The 11,972-nt window shown below is 48.7% G+C and overlaps 1 protein-coding gene across 1 annotated transcript; it reads right to left on the bottom strand.

Moving 5' to 3' along the window:
* Window positions 1-380: 380 nt before the first annotated feature.
* LOC142049216 (Fc receptor-like protein 5) lies at window positions 381-11,142 on the bottom strand. The gene is made up of 9 exons (XM_075076681.1): window positions 10,765-11,142; window positions 8,653-10,663; window positions 7,097-7,135; window positions 6,180-6,482; window positions 4,223-4,525; window positions 2,540-2,851; window positions 1,081-1,377; window positions 711-812; window positions 381-636 (listed from the first exon to the last, which is right to left on the bottom strand). The coding sequence occupies exons 2-9, from the start codon at window positions 8,681-8,683 to the stop codon at window positions 554-556; spliced, it is 1,470 nt and encodes a 489-aa protein (XP_074932782.1). The 5' UTR covers window positions 8,684-10,663; window positions 10,765-11,142; the 3' UTR covers window positions 381-553.
* Between the last annotated feature and the right edge of the window lie 830 nt (window positions 11,143-11,972).

The following is an 11,972-nucleotide window of genomic DNA, read 5'->3' on the forward strand; positions in this document are numbered from 1 at the left end:
GGCAAGGGATGAACCGAGATGGCCAATCACAGCGAGGGAGGGCCCGAGGTGGCCAATCACGGCAAGGAAGGACCCAAGATGGCCAATCACAGCAATAGAGGACCCGAGTTGGCCAATCATGGCGCGGGAGCACCCGAGACGGCCAATCATGGCAAGGGACGACCCGAGATGACCAATCACAGCGAGGGAGGACCTGAGGTGGCCAATCACAGCGCGGGAGCACCCGAGGCGCCCCATAACCAGCTCCGCCCCTCCCTTTTCCCCATGCAGGGGCGGAGCTCGGGTCAGCCAACCTTGTTGACCAATCCAGACCCTGCCCCACCCCCGCCCCCTGCCCCGCCCCCTCAGCCCCCCAATAGGCCGTTAGCGCGACCCACAGCGACGCTGTCGGCCATCTTGCCTCCCATCTCCCCCCCCCAGGGTTCGGAAGGGGGGGGGTGGGCCTTGAGGAGAGACGTTTACTGATTGGTGACACAGCGTGGCCCAATAAAGTTAACGGCGATTGGCCGGCCTGGAGGGGAGGGGCCATGGGGGGGAAGGCGGGTCTCCGAGGTCACATGTTGCCGCCGGCGAAGCTGGCCATGGGGTAGGTGCTGGGGTCGTCCTTGTCGTGGAGCCCCTTCCAATGAACGCCACCTGGGATTGGTCGATATTGCGGCCCAATGGCTTCCCCTCCCACCTTTGCCCCGCCCCCCCTTATTTATCCTCACCTCTCCGCCTCCGGTAAAGGCAAACGGCCAATAGGAGGCCTAGGACCAACATGGCGGCGCCGGCGGCGCAGCCGGCGACCAATGGGATGAACTGAGGCCGGGCTGGTGGAGAGAGAGAGAGACACCGACCAATCAGAAGGAAGGTAAGTGACCCCCAAGTTGGGGGTCTGCCCCATAGGTCAGGAGGCACCATGTTGCCCCGCCCCCGCCTCCAAAAACCCAATTTCTCCCCAATTTTGGTGTCCCAATGTGACGTCAGAAGGTCCCTCCGGCCAATGGGGTCCCTCAAAGCCCCTCCCTTGGTCACGTGAGCGCGGGGCGGGTCCCCGAGGCCTTCGGGCCCTGGCGCGGTTGGGCGGGAGGAGCTCACCTTGCGTGGTGACCGTCATGGCTTCGCTGAGCGGCGACGGGATCCACCAATCGCTGACCTTCTCCTCGTAGCGGCAGGTGAAGCGGCCGCCGGCGCGGCGGGCCTCGGCGGCGGGGATGGTGAAGCGGAAGCGCTCGGCGGCGGCCGTGGCGGCGAATTGCTGGACGCCATCTTTGTAGAAGGCGAATTTGCGTGGGGCGGCGGGGCCGGCGGCCGCGCACGTGAGGCCCAAGGGGTCGCCGTCGATGACGTCGCCGGACGGGGGGTCCAGGAGCAAAGCGGGCTGGGAAGGGGGGGCTGGGGAGACACGGGGGGGGGGGGGCGGGTGAGAGGAGAGGCGGCGCCATGGGGCGGTGACGCTCGCAGTGGTGGAAAAGGGGAATTTGTGATGGGAAAAGTGAAATTCATGAAAATGTGAGGTTTGTGAAAATGTGAAAGCCACAAAAATGTGACATTTGTTACCACGAGAAGGTGAAATTCATGAAAATGTGAAATTTGTTACCACGAGAAGGTGAAATTCATGAAAACGTGAAATTTGTTACCACGAGAAGGTGAAATTCATGAAAATGTGAAATTTGTTACCACGAGAAGGTGAAATTCATGAAAATGTGAAATTTGTTACCACGAGAAGGTGAAATTTGTGATCATGAAAATGTGAAATTTGTCATCACGAGATGACAATATTAATGAAAACGTGAAATTCATTGTCACGAGACGATGAAATTCATGAAAATTTGAAATTTGTTGTCACGAGATGATGAAATTAATGAAAATATGAAATTCATCATCTCAAGAAGGTGAAATTTGTGATCATAAAAATGTGAAATTTGTTTTTGCCAGAAGATGAAATTGATGATTGTAAAAACGTGAAATTCATCGTCATGAGAAAATGAAATTCATCATCTCAAGAAGGTGAAATTTGTGTTCATGAAAACGTGAAATTTGTTGTCATGAGAAGGTAAAATTCATGAAAATGTGAATTTCATGAAAATGTGAAATTCATCATAATGAGAAAATGAAATTCATCATCTCAAGAAGGTGAAATTCATGAAAACATGAAATTTGCCGTCACAAGACAATGAAATTCATGAAAACGTGAAATTCGTCATCACCAGAAGGTGAAATTCGTGAAAATTTGAAATTCGTCGTTGCGAGACGATGAAATTTGCGATCGTGAACACGTGACCCCTCGAGGCCACGACAAGGTGGAGCCCGTCGTCGCGAGGCCCCGCCCTCGGCCCCGCCCCCCCCGGGAAGGCCTTTCGAGGGTGGACGGCGGCCTTTTACATGCCTGAACGTGCCCTCGGGGCGAAAGGGCCGAAACCCGTCGCTTTTCAACCAAATTTTCCCCCCCTCCCCCCTCAAATTTTGAAATCTTCGGCCCAACTCGGGCCTGAATTTGGGGCCGGGCGTGCGACCGCCTCCAGCCCTCGCCGTAAGACCCGAGGACGGAGCCTACCCTTCACGGTAACGCCCACGGCTTCGCTTCGGGGCGTCGGCACCCACGTCCCGCCCACATCCTCCTCCGCCGCGCAGCTGAAATTCCCGCCGAAGCTCTTGGGGATTCGCGGGAAGAAGAATTCGGAGAAATTCCCGATTCTCCTCACTTTGGAGCCCGCTTGGCCCGGGGAAATCTCCAAGCCGTTCCTGTAGAAGCGGAACCTCAACGTGAAGTCGTCTCTGGAGGCCTCGCACGTGAGGTGTAAGGGATAATCTTCGCCCACCACCCCGGTGGGAGGATCGACACCCAAGCGAGGAGCCAGAGCGGCCTCTGGGGAGAAAAATTGGGGAAGAAGGCCTTAAAAACACCTTAAAACTGCCTTTAAAACACCTTAAAAACGCCTTAAAACGCCTTAAAGTGCCTTTTTAAACGCCTTAAAAACGCCTTAAAAAAGGCCTTAAAAACCCCTTATAAAGCCTTAAAAGCTCCTTAAAACCTCCTTAAAAACACCTTAAAAAGCCTTAAAAACGCCTTAAAAACATCTTAAAATGCCTTTTTAAACGCCTTAAAAAGGCCTTAAAATGCCTTAAAAACGCCTTAAAAACACCTTAAAAACGCCTTAAAGTGCCTTTTTAAATGCCTTAAAAATGCCTTAAAAAAGGCCTTAAAAAGGCCTTAAAAACGCCTTAAAATGCTTTAAAACACCTTAAAAACGCCTTAAAGTGCCTTTTTAAATGCCTTAAAAAAGGCCTTAAAAAGGCCTTAAAAACGCCTTAAAAACGCCTTTAGAACGCTTTAAAAATGCCTTTAAAAGCCTTAAAAACACCTTAAAAATGCCTTAAAAACACCTTAAAAAGCCTTAAAAACACCTTAAAAACGCCTTAAAGTGCCTTTTTAAACACCTTAAAAATGCCTTAAAAAAGGCCTTAAAAAGGCCTTAAACATGCCTTAAAAACGCCTTTAGAACGCCTTAAAAACGCTTTAAAAATGCCTTTCAAAGCCTTAAAAACTCCTTAAAAATGCCTTTAAAACCCCTTATAAAGCCTTAAAAGCTCCTTAAAAACTCCTTAAAAACACCTTAAAAAGCCTTAAAAACGCCTTAAAAACATCTTAAAATGCCTTTTTAAATGCCTTAAAAAGGCCTTAAAAAGGCCTTAAAAAGGCCTTAAAATGCCTTAAAAACGCCTTAAAAACACCTTAAAAACGCCTTAAAATGCCTTAAAACACCTTAAAAATGCCTTAAAGTGCCTTTTTAAACGCCTTAAAAATGCCTTAAAAAAGGCCTTAAAAACGCCTTTAGAACGCCTTAAAAACGCTTTAAAAATGACTTTAAAAGCCTTAAAAACTCCTTAAAAATGCCTTTAAAACCCCTTATAAAGCCTTAAAAACTCCTTAAAAATGCCTTTAAAACACCTTAAAAAGCCTTAAAAACGCCTTAAAAACGTCTTAAAACGCCTTAAAAAGGCCTTAAAAGGCCTTAAAAGCGCCTTAAAAGCACCAGTTTTGGGCAAAAGCACATCCGCTGGGCGGCGGGAGGAAGAGGCGGCCGAAGCTCGGCTTCCGCTCAACCGTTCTGAGCGGGCAAAACCAAACGTCGGCCTCGCGGCGACTGCAGCGAGTTGGGGTCGCTCCCCCGCGCCGGCGGCTCCTTCCCCGCGCCCGGAAGAAGCCGGGTTTCTCCCCAAAGACTCGCGGCGTTACCTCTGACCAGCACCCGCACGGCTCGGCTGCGGTAGGAGGGGATCCATCGGCCTTCGGTTTTCTCCTCGTAGCCGCAGGTGAAGTTGCCCGTGTGGTGCCGGTGGCTCCCGGGCACCCGGAGCTGAGCTTCGGCGGCTCCCGAGGCCACCACGGTGCCGTCGGCGACCTTGGCCTTCCCGTTGTAGAAATTAAACCTCCGCTCCGAATCCCCCGCCGGGGCGGCGCAGAGGAAGAGGAGGGGTTGGCCTTCGACCGTGACGGCGGTTGAGGACTTCAAGGCCAGCGTGGGTTGAGGTGGATGGTCTGAAGGTGGAAGAAAACACCCGCCCACCCCCCGCCTCAGATTAGACGTTTATTTTGGGGGGAAGCGCAGCTTTTTGGCCAACCCGAGCCCGACTCGGTTGGACCGCAACGGGGCGGGGGCGGGGGGAAGGGTTGAGGCGGCGAATTTGACTCCACGACGGTGAAATGGAAGGAGAAAAATTATTGAAGGAGAAAAATTGAAGGAGAAAAATTATTGAAGGAGAAAAATGGAAGGAGAAAAATTATTGAAAGAGAAAAATGGAAGGAGAAAAATTATTGAAGGAGAAAACGGAAGGAGAAAAATTGAAGGAGAAAAATTATTGAAGGAGAAAAATGAAGGAGAAAAATTTTTAAGGAGAAAAATGGAAGGAGAAAAATTGAAGGAGAAAAATGGAAGGAGAAAAATTGAAGGAGAAAAATGGAAGGAGAAAAATTATTGAAGGGGAAAAATTGAAGGGGAAAAATGGAAGGAGAAAAATTGAAGAGAAAAATGGAAGGAGAAAAATTTTTAAGGAGAAAAATTGAAGGAGAAAAATTATTGAAGGAGAAAAATTGAAGGAGAAAAATTATTGAAAGAGAAAAATGGAAGGAGAAAAATTATTGAAAGAGAAAAATGGAAGGAGAAAAATTATTGAAGGAGAAAAATTGAAGGAGAAAAATTTTTTAAGGAGAAAAATTGAAGGAGAAAAATTATTGAAAGAGAAAAATGGAAGGAGAAGAATTATTGAAGGAGAAAATTTTTTAAGGAGAAAAATGGAAGGAGAAAAATTATTGAAGGAGAAAAATGAAGGAGAAAAATTTTTAAGGAGAAAAATGGAAGGAGAAAAATTATTGAAGGGGAAAAATTGAAGGGGAAAAATGGAAGGAGAAAAATTGAAGAGAAAAATGGAAGGAGAAAAATTTTTAAGGAGAAAAATTGAAGGAGAAAAATTATTGAAGGAGAAAAATTGAAGGAGAAAAATTATTGAAAGAGAAAAATGGAAGGAGAAAAATTATTGAAAGAGAAAAATGGAAGGAGAAAAATTATTGAAGGAGAAAAATTGAAGGAGAAAAATTTTTTAAGGAGAAAAATTGAAGGAGAAAAATTATTGAAAGAGAAAAATGGAAGGAGAAGAATTATTGAAGGAGAAAATTTTTTAAGGAGAAAAATGGAAGGAGAAAAATTATTGAAGGAGAAAAATGAAGGAGAAAAATTTTTAAGGAGAAAAATGGAAGGAGAAAAATTGAAGGAGAAAAATGGAAGGAGAAAAATTATTGAAGGGGAAAAATGGAAGGAGAAAAATTTTTAAGGAGAAAAATTGAAGGAGAAAAATTATTGAAGGAGAAAAATTTTTAAGGAGAAAAATTTTTAAGGAGGAAAATGGAAGGAGAAAAATTTTTAAGGAGAAAAATTATTGCAGGAGAAAAAATGAAGGAGAAAAATTTTTAAGGAGAAAAATGGAAGGAGAAAAATTGAAGAGAAAAATGGAAGGGGAAAAATTTTTAAGGAGAAAAATGGAAGGAGAAAAATTGAAGAGAAAAATGGAAGGGGAAAAACCAAGGCCCGCCTGGGGCTCGGAGGAACGTATCTGCATCCGGCCGAAGTCGCGCGGGGAGGAGGGCGATGGCGGCGGGGGGCAGGGGAGGGGAGGGGAGGGGCCGACGCCCCGCCTACCCCTGACGTTGATGACGACGGCTTCGCTCTCCTGGGAGCGGACGGGGCGGCGGGCTTTGTTCACCAGGGTGTAGGTGCACAGGTGCGCCCCGCCGTCCTTCGGCCCCGTGATGTTGAAGCTGTAGACGCAGACCCTCCTCGGCGTCCTGATGTTGACGGCCCACCCGCTCGTCCCCGCAAACTGGAACCCTTGGAGCTTCTCTTTCGACCCGGGGGCAACGCACTGCATGGAGACGGTGTCGCCGATGAGATATTCCGACTTCCGCGGCGTCACAGTGATGGCGGGAGGAGGAGGAGGAAGGTCTGGGGAGGAAGGGGTTTGGGGTGGGCGGTGGGAATCTACCAGCCCCAGGTGGGAGCTGGGGGTGGGGGAATGTCTTGAAGCCGTCGGGAAGAGGTGGGACCTGCTGGACCACCGGCGCCTCGGTGCCGAGATGGCCATTTTAAGACTCCTCCCCCCTCCAGAATGATCCAGGCCCAAAATGGCCCCCAAGGAGGGCGATAGGGCGGCTTCGATGGGTGATTTAGTCCAACCGGAGCCCCCCCGGTTGGGCCGAGGAGGCCCAATTCGGAGCAGAAAGAGGAGAAACCACCCGATTCTCCTCCAAAAATCGCGTATTTTGGTTGACGGAGGAGATTTCATCGCCCGCGTGGTCATGGGGGGTCCCGCCAACCGCGTCGAACCAGCCGGGGGCGGGGGTCGGTCCACCGGGAGCCTCCGGTGGTTGGCTGACTCGAGGTGGGACCGCGGTGGGTCCAGCGTTGAGGCGCATCAGGTTTTGGGGCAAAAAGCGGCAAATTTGAGGGGGGATGAAGGGGTCCGGGTGGTCACGTGGCCCAAAAAGAGGAGGGGGGAGGTGGAATGAGTTGGAAACTCATGGAAATGAGTTGTTCCCCCCCCAAAAAAAATGCGTTACCTGTCACCGCCGCCCGCAAGAGGAGCATCTGGAGAGAGGCTGGAAGGGAGAGAGGGGTGGGTGAGCGGTGGGGGGTGATGGGACGGGGAGGGAAAAAGGGGAGAAAAATGAGACATAAAAAGGGAAAATGAAAAAAAAAAAAGGAAAAAAGGAAAATTGACAGGAAAAAAGGCAAACTGACAGAAAAAAGGGAAAACTGACAGAAAAAGGGGAGGAAAAAGGAGAAAGAAAAAGGGAAAATAAAAAAAGAAGAAAAAGGAAAATGATAAAGGGGAAGAAAAAGGGAAAATAAAAAAGGGGAAGAAAAAGGGAAAGGGAAAGAGAAAAAGAAAGAAAAAAGAAACAAAAAAGAAACAAAAAGGAAAAGAGAAAAGGCAAAGAAGAAAAGAATAAGAAAGAAAAAGCAAGAGAAAAAGTAGAAAGAAGAAGAAAAGAGGGAAAAGAACAAAGAGACAATAGGAAAAATAATAGAGGAGAAAGAAAAGGGAAAAAAAGAAATAAAAAAAAAAAGAAAATGAGAGAAAAAGGAAAAGGAAAGACCCATAAAAGGAGACCGAGGTGAATTTTAGACAAACCCAAACCCAATCGAGTGCAAAGGACCGAAGAAGCCCCGGCCCCGGCGAGGGAGGAGGAGGAGTGGGACGGGGAGGAAAAGAGGGGGAAATGGGGAAAAAAGTGAAGAAATTGGGAAAAAAGTGAAGAAATTGGGGGGGAAAATGAAGAAATTGGGGGGAAAAGTGAAGAAATTGGGGGAAGAAGTGAAGAAATTGGGGGGGAAGTGAATAAATTGGGTGGAAGTGAATAAATTAGGGGGCCAGTGAATAAATTAGGGGGGAAGTAAAGAAATTGGGGGAAATAGAGAAGAAATTGGGAAAAAAGTGAAAAAACTGGGGGGAAGAGTGAAGAAATTGGGGGGAAAGTGAAGAAATTGGGGGGAAAGTGAAGAAATTGGGGGGAAGTGAAGAAATTGGGGGGAAAAGTGAAGAAATTGGGGGGGAATGAAGAAATTGGGGGGAAGTAAAGAAATTGGGGGAAATTAAGAAATTGGGGGGAAAAGTGAATTAATTGGGGGGAAAGTGAATAAATTGGGGGGAAATGAAGAAATTGGGGGGAAGTAAAGAAATTGGGGGAAAAAGTGAATAAATTGGGGCAAAGTGAAGGAATTGGGGGAAAAGTGAAGGAATTGGGGGAAAAGTTAATAAATTGGGTGGAAGTGAATAAATTAGGGGGGAAAGTAAGGAAATTGAGGAAAATAGAGAAAAAATTGCGGGAAATAGAGAGGAAATTGGGAAAAAAGTGAAGAAATTGGGGGGAAAGTGAAGAAATTGGGGGGGAAGGGAATATTCAGGGTAAAAGGGAATATTTTGGGGAAAAAATGAAGATATGGAGGGGGAAGTCGCAGAAAAAAGGGATGAGTGGGCGAAACGGAATCGGAGGGAAGAACCGGGGCGGGTTTGGCCCAAGGGGCACGGAAACGGGTGGGAATCCGAAGGGACGGGGCGGCAAAGGAGAGGCGGCTGCTCTGGGAGAGGAGGAGGAGGAGGAGGAAGACTCACTGAGCATCGGGACGAGGCGAAGAGGCCCCATCGCGGGCGGTGTCCTCCTCTTTCTCTGTCTGCAATGACACGAACATCTCCTTCCCCTTCGGTCCAGGCCGGCCGCCCGGCCGTCACGTGAGCCCCGGTTGCTACAGAACGGGGGAAATCGCCAGCGAAAAGGGGAAAAAAAAAAAAACAAACACGACAACAAAAAAAAACCAACAAAACAAATTCAAGAATTAAAAAAGAAAAGAAACCCAACATTGCAACATCTTCTCCGTGTTTGTGGTCTCCGTGGCGTCACCGATGTCCCCTTCGGGTTCGGCCTAGAAACCAGGGGTGAGAGATGGTTTTCTGAGGCGGGAGATTTTTTTTTGAGGGGGAAGATGGCTTTTTTGATGGGGGAGATTTTATTTTGAGGGGGAAGATGGTTTTTTTGATGTGGGAGGGTTTTTTTTGAGGCGGGAGATGGTTTTTTCTGAGGCAAAAGATGGGGTTTTTTATGCGAGAGATGGTTTTTTTAGGCGGGAGATGGTTTTTTTGAGGCAAGATTTTTTTTTTGAGGTGGGAGATGTTTTTTCTGAGGCAAAAGATGTTTTTATTATGTGAGAGATGGTTTTTTTTGAGGCGGGAGATATTTTTGATGTGGGAGATCTTTTTTGAGGCGGGAGATGGCTTTTTGTGATGTGGGAGATGGTTTTCTTGAGGCGAGAGATTTTTTTCTTGAGGTGGGAGATGTTTTTTCTGAGGCAAAAGATGATTTTTTGATGCAAGAGATTTTTTTTTGAGGCGGGAGATTTTTTTTTTTTGCTGTGGGAGATACTTTTTTGAGGCGGGAGATGGTTTTTTGAGGCAGGAGATGGTTTTTTTTGAGGTGGGAGATGTTTTTTTCGGGGAGGAAAAGCACCCAAAATCGGGGCAAAGGCCGCTCCCAGTTTGGCCAAGTCTCAACCAGAGCTGTTGGGTTGTCCCCAACCTGAAGGACGACACTGGGAACGACACCTTTTGATGGCCCATTTTGGTTGGCTGCCTATTTTTGGCCTTGGTTTCGAGAGGGTAACCCCGATTTTGGTTGATTGAACGAGCTGGAGCTTCTCTGAGTCACCAGAAGAGCTTTTATTTGGGGTGAGAAAAAGGACAAAACCAGGCAGGCTCAGGTCTTTGTGGTGTGGCGGGGCTTCCAAACGGGGCTAAACCCCTTTTTTTAAGCAATTATTTTTGGGCACAGACGACCGCGACCAACATCTGGGGTGCGACGGATCAACCCATGCCAGAGAAGAGGCTCCAGCCAACCCCGTCTGAGCGAGCAGGGACCCGTTGTATGGTCACCCGTGCGGTTGGTGTGGCGGGTCTATCTCATTTCGGAGGTTCTTCGGTTGTTAAAGACACCACGGAAAGGACAACCCAGCATGACGTAACAGCGAGGACCAGGAATAACCCTTCGCCTCGGTGGCATCTGCTGACCATTGAGTTTATCAACGGGGCTGGAGGAAAAAAAGGCAGGTTTTACTTCCCAATTCTGGAGGAACACCATCACTGAGGCAGAACTTCCCCTTCTCAAGTCAGCCCCTTGCGCATTTCGTACCGGCTTCCCTGTTTTTGGCAAAAGTGATGACTCATTTTTAGTGAGAATCTGGGTTTCTGCGTTCGTTCGGATTGTTGGGGCATTTTTTTTCTTCAGAAAATCAGTGAAACACGGTCAAGGGTTGAAATCAGAAGCTCTGGAAGACCATCGGTGGTGAGGCAAACGGGAAGGAATCATCTCCGGCTCCATGTTGTGCCGCTCTCCTGAATTCCTGGTAGTGTGGGATTTTGGGGAGATTTTGATTGGCAAGTTGAGGGTTCTGGGACACGACGTGGCCATTGTGGAGCTCCAGGACACAACGTGGCCATCGTGGAGCTCCGGGACACGACAGGGCCATCGTGGGGCTCCGGGACACAACGTGGCCATCGTGGAGCTCCAGACACAACATGGCCCTTGTCCCTGGTGGACGTTCAAGACTCGACGTGGTTATTGTCACCGGGGGCTCTGAAAGGGAACATGGTCCTTGTCATGTTGGGGGAGGGGCTTCAAGATGTCACCGGGTCATCGTCGCTGGTGGGCCCGAGGTGCCACGTGGCCGTCGTCACCTCAGTGGGCTCCGAGAAAGCCGTCGAACGGTCCTGGGTGCCTCATGGAGGGACCCAGGCCTAGATGACATCACCATGTGGGTCTTCCATGGGGTGAAGGCCTACAGCTCCCAGCATGCCATGGGGCAGGGACTACAGCTCTCGGCTGCTCGCTGGGGTTGGCCCATGGCACCCCAAACCCCACCTAGGGTTGGAGAGGACCTTTAAAGATCAGCCAATCCAAGCCCTTGCTGTGGGCGGGGTCATCTGCCACTAGACCAGGTTCCTCCAAGCCGCGTCCCACCTGACCTTGACCCCCAACTTCTCTGGGCAACTTCTTCCAGCGTCCCACCACCCCCAGCGTGAAGAGTTTCTTCCTTCTCCCCGATCCAACCCGCCCCTCACCCCATTTAAAACCGTTGGCCCTTCTCAGGTGACTCCAGGCCCTGGTCAAAAACCTCATTTTGGGGGTCAAAGCCTCCTTTGGAGGCCCCAAAGCCTCATTTGGAGGTCCCAAACTCTCATTTGGAGATCCTAAGGTCTCATTTAATGCTCCAAAGTCTCATTTGGCGGCCCCAAAGACCCATTTGGAGGCTCCAAAGTCTCATTTGGAGAACCTATGGCCTCATTTAATGCTCCAAAGTCTCATCTAATGATCCCAAATATCATTTGGAGACCCCAAAGCCTCATTTAATGGCCCAAAGTCTCATTTGGAGGCTCCAAAGTCTCATTTGGAGGCCCCAAAGCCTCATTTGGAGGTCCCAAACTCTCATTTGGAGAACCTATGGCCTCATTTAATGCTCCAAAGTCTCATCTAATGATCCCACATCTCATTTGGAGGCCCCAAAGCCTCATTTAATGGCCCAAAGTCTCATTTGGAGGCCCCAAAGGCTCATTTGGAGATCCCAATGCCTCATTTGGAGACCCTAAGGCCTCATTTTATGCTCCAAAGTCTCACCTAATGATCTAAAATATCATTTGGAGGCACCAAAGCCTCATTTAATGACCCAAAGTCTCATTTGGAGGCCCCAAAGCCTCATTTAATGACCCAAAGTCTCACTTGGAGGGCCCAAAGGCTCATTTGGGGGCTCCAAAGATTCATTTAATGCCCCAAAGTCTCATCTAGAGGCCCCATTTAATGCTCCGAAGTCTCATTTGGAGGCCCAAAAGTCCCATTTGGAGCCCCCAAAGCCTCATTTGGAGGCCCCAAAGCCTCATTTGGAGGCCCT

The sequence above is a fragment of the Phalacrocorax aristotelis genome, chromosome 34, assembly GCF_949628215.1.
Source record: "Phalacrocorax aristotelis chromosome 34, bGulAri2.1, whole genome shotgun sequence".
Lineage (NCBI taxonomy): Eukaryota > Metazoa > Chordata > Aves > Suliformes > Phalacrocoracidae > Phalacrocorax > Phalacrocorax aristotelis.